Source organism: Scyliorhinus canicula, chromosome 1, assembly GCF_902713615.1.
Source record: "Scyliorhinus canicula chromosome 1, sScyCan1.1, whole genome shotgun sequence".
Classification (NCBI taxonomy): Eukaryota; Metazoa; Chordata; class Chondrichthyes; order Carcharhiniformes; family Scyliorhinidae; genus Scyliorhinus; species Scyliorhinus canicula.
Window position 1 is genome coordinate 79441380 of NC_052146.1, and position 10725 is coordinate 79452104.

At 47.8% G+C, this 10725-nt stretch overlaps 1 protein-coding gene across 1 annotated transcript in view; it reads right to left on the bottom strand.

Annotated features, from left to right (window-relative positions):
- Positions 1–10323, bottom strand: part of LOC119964361 (glutathione hydrolase 1 proenzyme-like) — a 177734-nt gene extending 167411 nt beyond the window's left edge. The window contains exons 1-2 of the mRNA XM_038793741.1: positions 10077–10323; positions 8883–8964 (exon numbers count right to left, since the gene is read on the bottom strand). Coding sequence (XP_038649669.1) covers positions 8883–8964; positions 10077–10107 — 113 coding nt within the window. The 5' untranslated portion in view covers positions 10108–10323. The remainder of the gene's footprint in view (positions 1–8882; positions 8965–10076) is intronic.
- Positions 10324–10725: the final 402 nt, after the last annotated feature.

Genomic DNA, 10725 nt, shown 5'->3' on the forward strand with positions numbered 1-10725 from the left:
ATTTGTCAAGATATTGCCCTGAAGAATTAAACAGTGATTCACAGTCCCTTATTTGTTCCACTGAAAGAGGAACAATGTGTGTACATGTTCTTTCTGTCTGCAAAGAATCGACCCTGTGCTTGAATATGTAAGAATAAGAATAAACTTTATTGTCACAAGTCGGCTTACATCAACACTGCAATGACGTAACTGTGAAAAGCCCCCAGTCGTCACATTCTGGCGCCTGTTCGGGTACACCCTGAGGGAGAATTTAGAATGTCCAATTGACCTAACAGCAAGTCTTTCGGGACTTGTGGGAGGAAACTGGAACATCCAGAGGAATCCCATGCAGACAGAACATGCAGGCTCTGCACAGACAGTGACCCAAGCGGGAATCGAACCTGGGACCGTGGCACTGTGAGGCAACAATGCTAACCACTGTGCTACCATGCTTGCCCCAGTACACATAAGCATTATCGCAACGTCTGCATGGTCTCACAGTGGACGAATGGATATCGCTCTACAATCGGCAGGCAGGAGTGTTCCCTTCCAGTCGGAAGGGCCTGCCAATGACACGCCAACACCGTTGCAATGGCGCGCCACGATGTTGCTATTTTAGAGGGGGCGGAGCATGCCTGCCCGGCGTCAAACCTGGTCTGGCCCTGATTTGGGCATCAGAGTCGATTCTCCACCCGATCGTCAATTACGATATCGGCGTCGGGCAACAGAGAATCCAGCCCCTGTTTTTTTTAAATGGCCATGGAACAGAAGCCTGTCTGTGAATCACACCCCAAGAGACATTAACATTTAAGCAATAGCCTGAGACTGAGTTCGAGCATGGGCTCTCCAGAAACCTCCCACAGTGGAGCCAACTCCATAGTCCACAAACCCCATTAACGCCTCTATCCCAACAAAGGCCCAGTAACAGACAGTTCCATCAAACCATCTACAAAGTTTACTCACAACTTTAGGACAATGGGCCAAACAATCATCACTTAATAATAATAACCTTTTATTGTCACAAGTATGAAGTTACTGTGAAAAGCCCCGAGTCGCCACATTCCGGCGCCTGTTCAGGTAAGCTGGTATGGGAATTGAACCCGCGCTGCTGGCGTTGTTCTGCATCACAGACCACCTGTCTAGCCCACTGAGCTAAACCAGCCCTAATCAGGTCACCTCCCGGAAGCAGTTACCACATAATGCAAGACAAAACCAGGTCAAGATTGGGCACACGGAGAACCCATCCTCGCAACTATAATATGGGTGGAAGAAGACATGGCACGGGACTCTTTGTTGCCTGACGGCGATATCATAATCGGCGATCGGGCGGAGATGCCCTGCTGATGCCCAAATCAGCGGCTGGACCGGTTTGACGCCCGTTTTCTATTCTCCGCCCTCTCCGAAATGGCATCATTGCGCCGTGCACCGCACGCTGTTGGAACAGCGTTGGTGCGTCATCGGAAGGCCCTCCCCCGATGCTCCGCCCCTGATGGACCGAGTTCCCAACCACGCGGTTGACTTGTGGTCTCAGCGGATAGGAACCCGGCGTGGTGGCTGTGGACTGTATCCAGCGCTGCCACAGTTTACCAGCAGGTCGGGACCGAGCATGGCCAGCGCCATGTTTTATGGCGCGACCGTTGCAGGTTGTTGCTGTGCGCGGCCACGGACTGGGCCATTCTCCAGCCGTTTTTGTTGGGGGAGCTTTACCCGGGACGGCTGCTAGCCCCTCACTAGTCCAAGGATCAGTGGGGGTTCTGCGCTGATTTTGGCATTCCCATGCCGGCGTCGGCACTTAGCTGCAAAATCGGAGAATCCAGCCCAAGAATTCAGTTTTGATTTTACAAAAAGAAAGAAGTGCAGTCCAGTTCCACCAGGCCAGCAAGATTCAAGCTTGTTAGCCAGGTGCATCGAGATCAAGCCTGAGAAACAAGGAACCGACATCAGCAACGGAAACCTCACCAGAGAAACACTGACGGAACACACCCCAACTGACCTGGATCTTCAACGTCGTTGGGATACGGTACCTCCAACCAGCAAAGCCAAGGGGGAACCAAAACCGCATTTTGAAAGCATCTGTCCAGATCACAGTGGTGATCCTGACGCCCCAAGTCCCAGTCTAGTCAGTCAGGAGAGGGAAGTGGGAGGTTGGAGTTGTTTTTTTTTTTCTTTTGCTTGTGGTATATTGTATTTGCATGTTTCCTTCTTTCTCCCTCATCCAGTTTGTATTACTGTAGTGTAAATTTGGTGAGTTTATCTTGTTGACCTTGCATCAGAAGCCTTGCCTGCCTTTTTACTCACACTCTGCTAATAAGTCCCGAGTACAGAACCAGGGGTAAGAGCGCCTCGAAACACTCAGGGGGTCCCACAGGCTCGGAATAAGCTGTGGGAACGCAGACTCTCATAGCAGAACCCCCTACACTCTGGAAAGGCATTCCCAATGCACTTGCAGAAGCATTAGGGAAATAAAAAGTGAACACTGAGTTAATGCAGGAGATTTTGGGAGGATAGACAGAAAACTTGACCCAAGAAGTGAGATTTAACAACTTGGAGGTCGGGTAGGACTGAGTCTTACCAATCAAGAAAATTTATGATGTGTTTTTCGAAGGCGTCTCCGAGTGGCTGCATATCAATCAGATACAGGAAGGGGACAATGATATAAAAATGCAGGAGAGGGAAGAGACACTGTTGCAGTTTATTCTCTGGCTGTAACTGGATATATGAGAAGGGAACCTGCCAAGAGAATCACACCCAACCAGACAACCATGGAGAGGCATTGAAGGAGAATTTTGAGGCCAACTATGTCAAAGGTTACAGAAAGAAGGTTACATACAGATCAAGATGGATGAGAAGGGATAGCCTTCTTCTATCACAGTCAATTACCTGTTATTTGTGACTTTGCTAAGAGCTGTTTGAATACTTGGGTGGGATCAAATTCCTGTTTGCAGCTGTAGCATGTGGGAGCCAATGTGGAAAAAGTCAATGAACAACTTCCACCTCACGGAAAACCCTTCATCTGAACCTCTAATGGCGAACTTGACGGAGGGTGGGGGCAGAGGTGTGGCGGGGGGTGGGGGGAGGGGGGGGGGGGGGGAGAACGATCGAGGGAACCAGAAGTGAGAAAAGAGGAGGGAATACAAACTGGGTGGAGAGCGCAGGGGAACATAACGGACACAAGGAAAGAAAGGAAGGAAGAAAGAAAGGAATAAAGAAAGGAAGAAAGAAAGGAAGAAAGAAAGGAAGGAAGAAAGGAAGGAAGGGAGGAAGTGAGGAAGGAAGGGAGGAAGGGTCACCCAGGTGAGTCCGCGGCCGCCCTGGTTGGGCGGGCGGATCGGATGCCGGGGGGGCCTTATAGGCGGCCGGGGAATGTTCCTGCGGGGGTTGAGGGTCAGGCGCACGGCCGATCGGGGGACCTCCTTTGTGGGTCTCTCTCCGTGGTCTGAGTCCGCCATGGACCATGGCACGGCCGCTGGAGGCCGCTGCCATGCGCATGCGTGGCCTCTGACCCAGAGGTGTGGGGGCCTGTATTTGCAGCAAAAGCTGTGAGATTTACTCCGGGTCCCTGCTAGCCCCCTGCAGGGCTGGGAATTCATGTCCCTTTGATCCAGGATTTTCAGGAGTAAAACTCTACCATTTTGACGCCGGCGTGGGGACATAGTCCCAATAATGGTGAATCCAGTCCAATAGGTTTCAATTGGTGGGGGGGGGGGGGGGGGGGCATGACCCAAACCCACCTCATCACATGACCAAGACCTGAGCTGTTTGCATTATTTTTGGAACTTATGAACATAGGAATTAAGAGCAGAAGTAGGCAATTCAGCCCTCCAAGCCTGCTCAATCATTCAATCAGATCATGGTTGATCTCTTCCTGGTCTCCCTGCCAGTTCCTCATATCCCTTTAGCCATGCCCCAAGTTAAAACAAGGTTGGAGGATTAGCATAGCTGAAACCAAGAGGAGAACATTGTTATGGGCCATGGTTTAGAGAACCCCAAAGTGTATCATGGAGTTCACCTGACCCACAACTTTTACCAGATTGTGGTATGGGGAGCACACGGCCCACTCTACAGGTGTGGTACAGCAGAAATGGAAAAATATTTTTTTAAAGCAAAACAATGTTTATTCTATGAACTCAAGTTAACCTTTTTAAAACATACAGTGAACATCTTAGCAACCATTCATTCAAATACAACCCCCAAAGAATACAACACTAAGTAATCCTTTAAGCTCTTCTTTTAACATCCATTAGACTTAAAACACCTTTGACCAGAAGGACACCAGGGTAAAGTCACTACTGTTATTAGTTTTAAAACACCAGGATTGATTTACAGTCTTTAGATTACAGAGAGAGATTCATACACCTTCTGGCTGTGACTGCAGCTATCCAGCTCTGGAAACGAAACTAAAACACACCCTGCAGCAAACAGCCTAAAATGAAAGTAAAAAGCTGACTGACAGCCCAGCTCCACCCAATCTCTGACATCACTGCAGTAATAAACACCCATTTCTTAAAGGTACTCTCACTACAGATACTTATATACATACCCATTTATAAACACCCATTTCTTAAAGGTACTCTCACTACAGATAGTTATATACACACCCATTTATAAACACCCATTTCTTAAAGGTACTCTCACATGACAACCCCCAGGAAAAATCTCTAGATTTTGTGGATTCTCTGGTGAAAGATGGAACTAGTGAAGGAAAAGGATAGCAGTAGCCCCTTGAAGGCCGTGAAACACCTTGGACTGGTGTTAAGGGATTGGATATCTACTTAAGAGACCAAGTAACATGCCAAAATCGGGATCTGGGTTGTCATTAAAAGTAGATAGGAAGAGGGGGAATTCCATCTGCATTTTGAAGTATAAGCTGACAATGGGTTATAAAATAGTTTTTAGTGAACAAGTGATTTGTCTTTAAACATTGATACAGTAAACATGTGATATCTCTTTAAAATCTCATCAATCTCTAGGGAAGCTGTAGGTTATGAAGGGATAAATGGCCCCCACTTCTGTGTCAATGTTTATATTTTGATTCACCTGGGCCTCTTTCACCAATTTGAAAATTTTACGGAATTTTGTCAGTGGGACTGCCTTCTCGATAAAGGAATTTCAAGTGTGTACTATTGCAGTCTCTGATTCTTCCCATTCCCCCACACCACTGGAATTAAAATTTGGTGTGCCAGCACAGTGCGTGGGCGACACACGTGACTACGCAGTGGGAAACCTCTCAATGGTGAAACCCACAGTCAGCTGACAATGCAGCAAGGAAGGGTGGGCAATAAACAAGCCCACTGGACAATGGTCACAACTTTCCTGCCCAACTCCATTGCAATCAACATACGATTCATTCAGAGCACAAAGGTGGCACGGTATTTGTCAAAATTAACGTTCACCTTGCAAATATTCCACATTACATTGATCTTACTTTATTCATATGTGCATCATTGTTATATATGGAACCCAGCTCAGTCAAAGAGCTCAATGTCCTGGCATGCCTCATGGTTGGCATAAATTGATGGCCATACGGGAGTTTTGGGGTGGCATGGTGGCACAATGGTTACCTCACAGCGCCAGACAACCGTGTTCAATTCCAGCCTTGAGTAACTGTCTGTGTGGAGTTTGTACGTCATAATAATCTTTATTAGTGTCACAAGTAGGCTTACATTAACACTTGTAATGAAGTTACTGTGAAAAGCCTCTATTTGCCACACTCTGTTCGGGTACACAGAGGGAGAATTCAGAATGTCCCATTCACCTAACAAGCATGTCTTTCGGGACTTGTGGGAGGAAACCGGAGTGCCCGGAGGAAACCCGGCCAGTCATGGGGAGAATGAGCAGACTTTGCACAGACAGTGACCCAAGCTGGGAATCGAACTCGGGCCCCTGGCGCTGTGAAGCAGCAGTGTTAACCACTGTGCTAACGTGCCGCCCTACATTCTCCTCGTGTCTGCGTGGATTTTCTCCGGGTGATCCAGTTTCCTCCCACAGGCCAAAGATGTGCAGCTTAGGTGGATTGGCCATGATAAAATTGTCCCTTAGTGTCCAGAGATGGTATGGGGTTATGGGGATTAGACGGGGGAGTGGACCTTGGTAGGGTCCCCTGTCAGAAGGTGAGTGCAGACTCAATGGGCCGAATGGCCTGCTTCTGCACTGTAGGGATTCTATGATTCTATGGTTAAAGACATCTCCTTTGATGTGGAAGAAACAATGTTGTGTTTTTTTTGTTCACATTTTATTGTTCTCATTGGCGTCCAGTGTTAGAACATAGAACATAGAACAGTACAGCACAGAACAGGCCCTTCAGCCCTCGATGTTGTGCCGAGCAATGATCACCCTACTTAAACCCACGTAACCCGTATACCCGTAACCCAACAATCCCCCCATTAACCTTACACTACGGGCAATTTAGCATGGCCGATCCACCTAACCCGCACATCTTTGGACTGTGGGTGGAAACCGGAGCACCCGGAGGAAACCCACGCACACACAGGGAGGACGTGCAGACTCCACACAGACAGTGACCCAGCTGGGAATCAAACCTGGGACCCTGGAGCTGTGAAGCATTGATGCTAACCACCATGCTACCGTGAGGCCATTGTACTTACCATTCTGTGGGGCCCGGCTGAAGGATTCAATGGTTCGGCTGGTCCTTCCTTCTATGCATTACTGTCTGAGATCACATTCAGCAGGGACAATTGAAATGCTGGAAGTAAACTCAAGTGCTCAAAGGATTCTGACAAACAACATCCTGAGATGAGCCAACTTTTGGACAGTACTGACACCATCCTTTAGACCCTTCATTTTCTTACATTGACTGACAGTCCCCCACCACCAGCACCTGCCTCCCCCCACTTCCCCACCACGACTCCAAAGACACCAAGCCCTTCCCACGTCACTCTTCCATGCCCCTGACTCCATGCTTACCCTCACTTGGATCCCTCTTCCACTCCTCCGTGCCCCCAACCTCGGTCCATTCCACCCCCACCACATCACTGATTCGACCTGCCTGTCCCAAGCCTCTTGTGGCCGCATCAGCAACTCCGCCAACGTCCAGAATAGCAAGCTGCCATTCGCTTGCTCCCCTCCCGTGTACAATAGAGGAAAACTGCTGACCTTACAAAGGTCAAGCACAAAGCCAATTCGAGCATGCCATCTTTAAACAAAAGTGAACCAGGTACGGAAGCCAACGAATGATTTATCTTCAGAATGTACAATTAATTTTGAATCTGCATGTAACATGTCCTTATTTATTTTATATTATTGATTGCAAATCAGTTGTGGTGTGGCCCTGTAGGCAAAGTTTGTCTCACGGTGGTAACATGGAACATCGGGGTGAAAACAGAAGTTCGAGACCGAAGACATCATAAGACCTGCGTCGTACAGACATGGAGCAACGCATGATGGGTAATTCAGCAAGATAGAATCAGCAAGTTCGGCAAAACAGGTTAAAAACTGTGCAGGCGTGGTTACCTCAACTATTTTACACAGACCAAATAAACTAAATTCAGTAAACTGAGGGACAAATTAAAAGTGGCAGTCCCTGAAAGGGATACTGCCTTAAACAAAAAAGAATCACAAATGAAATTTAAAACATCAAACTAAAATGTGGTTAAAAGAGTCGATAAAGCAACCCAGATCCAGAGGGGCCCAGCTGGCACAGAATGCCTCAATGGTGCCCGTGGACACCACATGCTCCTCCGGGAATACCCGGCCTCAAATGTAGCCACAGTAGAGGGGCAAACAGTCAGGTTGGATGACCTCCCTCGATCGCCTGCTGTCATTGCCTCAGACTGTAAGAAAGACAACAGATCCTTTATTGATAGTTAAAACTAATAAATCTGTCTTCCTCGACTGGCCCTTAGGGATTGTTAACAGTACAAGGGATAACAAGTGAAGCTAAATGGCCATGTTTTTCAAGCGTGGGCCTTGGGATTCCTGCAGGTGCCTAAGTAGGAGACAGTGGGATAGAACAGGACAGCAATGTAATTGAAAATCTATTAAATGGGCTAAAAAACAGATAGTACCTGATATGGTACAAGGCTGGATCCAGAAACTGTATAAAGAAAGAGCAACAAATACCTCGCTGCTGTGGTGTTTAGAGAGACCAGGTCAGTGGCGCAGAAGTCATGCCCAGAGGATCGTTGGTGGATCGACCAATGAGATGGACTCCAGCTTGCAGGCAAACTGAATATGTATAATTGCTTAGCGGTTTAATAATAACCACAACATTAGGCCAGGTAGCTGAGGGGAATTATTTTACACAGCAAGTTGGTCTGACCTGAATGCTGCAGGACCTGAAAGAGTGGGTAAAGCAGATTTAGTGTGAACTTCAAAAGGGAACAGTAAGAAGTCTTACAACGCCAGGTTAAGTCCAACAGGTTTTTTTTGAATAACTAGCTTTCAGAGCGCAGTTCCTTCATCAGGTGAGTCCTGATCTCACCTCAGAAATCACCTGATGAAGGAGCTGCGCTCTGAAAGCTGGTGATTCGAAACAAACCTGTTGGGTTTAACCTGGTGTTGTAAGACTTCTTACTGTGCTCACCCCAGTCCAACGCTGGCATCTCCACATGATGGCTACCTTCAAACGGGAAGTTTGATGGGCTGAGAAATTGTAGGGCCATGAGAAAAGATCAAGGATTGAGATTAATTGGAAAGCTCTTTCAAAGACTGGCACAAGAGAGCCACTGGCCTACTATTGAACTGTATGATTTTATTAAATGATCTCATAAACCTCTCTGTTCTCAAAGAATCAACCCCAATTTTTGAAAGTTTTCCATTCCATGATCCAGTGTTTCTCCTTTTTGCATCCCTAATTCAGGATATTGAGACTTCAACCATAGTCTCAATTGAGCTCAACTCAGAAGGAACTGGGGATCAAACGTGGCTGCTGCTGCTTTGTATACCTGCTCAGTGATCTTTGAATTGAGGTTGTGAAAGCTTTTTTAGGCCCATGTCGTACAGGAGACTGCATGTTGCCTGATGACTCTGTAGACAAACCAAACATACTGTCAATCACTAAATGCTGATACTCAAATACAAAAAATAATGTCACATAATTTAAAAGGCTAATGAAATGTTGGCCTTTATCTGAAGACACAAAGCTCTTGTTGACCTAAAGTAGAGCACAGCATTCAACCCTCGGATTGCATCTTGGCCTATTAGACGGAGTATATTACAGATCCATCAGAATGACATGGGGGAGGCAGGGTTGGTGGGGAAGACTTCAATTATGAGAACAGGTTGGATAGACTAAACTGATTTTCCGGCAATTTATAGGATCAAGGGCTTATCTCATTGGCAACTTTAGTCTGTGAAATTAGAGTTGGGTCTTGTCAGGAAACACCTTTGTGCACCTGGAACTCACTCACCCCTGAGGTGTTGTTGGGGCTGGGAGTGAGGGCGGATTCCTTCGAAAAACTCCAAACTGAGGTTTATAGATTTTTAGTAGGCAAGGGTCATCAGACAACAGGAAGCAAGTAGATGGAGTTAAGATACACATCACAGGTGACGCGGTGGCACAGTAGTTAGCGCTGCTGTCTCACAGCATCAGGGACTCGGGTCCAATTCCCGCCTCAGGTGACTGTGTGGAGTTTGCACTTTCTCCCCGTGTGTGCGTGGGTTTCCTCCGGGTGCTCCGGTTCACTCCCAAAGTCCAAAGATGTGTAGGTTCATGGATTAACCGTGCTAAATTGCCCCTTAGAGTCTAAAGGGGTTACAGGGATAGGGCAGGGGAGTGGGTCTCAGTAGGGTGCTCTTTTGGACGGTTGGTGCAGACTGAATGGGCCAAATAGCCTCCTTCTTCTCTGTAGGGATTCTATGATCAGTCATGACCTTATTGAATGACGGAACAGGCCTGAGGGTCTGAATAACCTCCACCTATTCCTCCTCCCTCCTGTTCCTATATTCCTACATCTCTCATTGATTTGATTGCAGGGACATTCTGAAGCAGAACGGTTCAGCTGTAAATGCCCCCATTGCTACCTTGCTCTGTAATGGACTAATGAATGTACACAGCATGGGGATTAGGGGAGGCTTCATCATGATTATCTACAATGCACAAACAGGTAGGTGTCTCATTTCTCCATCTGCATCCTCACCTTTAAACCCTGCATCTGTAGCCATTCCCATTCTCGTACAGTCAGACCAGCTTCCACCTAATCAACGAGTGTCTTGTGCAGGTAACCATGGCCTTCCAGCATGAAGATTGAAAATCACCTGGTGGTGACCCAGGCATAGGGGTCTGTTTGGGGATTGGGGATTAGGGGTTCAGGGCTGTTTGGAGATTGGGGCCTTTTTGGGATTCCTGTGCTTGTTTGGGGTTACACGGATCAGGGTCTGTTTGGGGTCTGTTCAAGAATAGGGTGATTGAGGCCCATTTGGGGATCAGACCCATTTAGGATCAGGGGATTAGGCCTGTTTTAACTTGGAGGGGCTTCAGGGGAATTGTGGCCTGTTTTAGAGGTGGGGGGGATTGGGGCCTGTTTGGAAATGGGGGGGGGGGGGAAGGGGTGCACTCTGGCGATTTGGGAGGGGGGGGGGAATCGAGGCCTGTCAGGAGATTGGGGTTCAGTTCCTGTTTGGAGATTGGGGGATCGGGCCCCGATTGGACATGGGGGGGATCAGGGCTTGTTTGGAGATGGTGGAATTGTGGCCTGTTGGAGTTGGTGGGGAGGATCGGCCTGATTGGTGATGGGGGGTGGGGGGGGGGGGGGGGGGCGGGTGGGGGGATTTGGGCCTGTTTGGAGA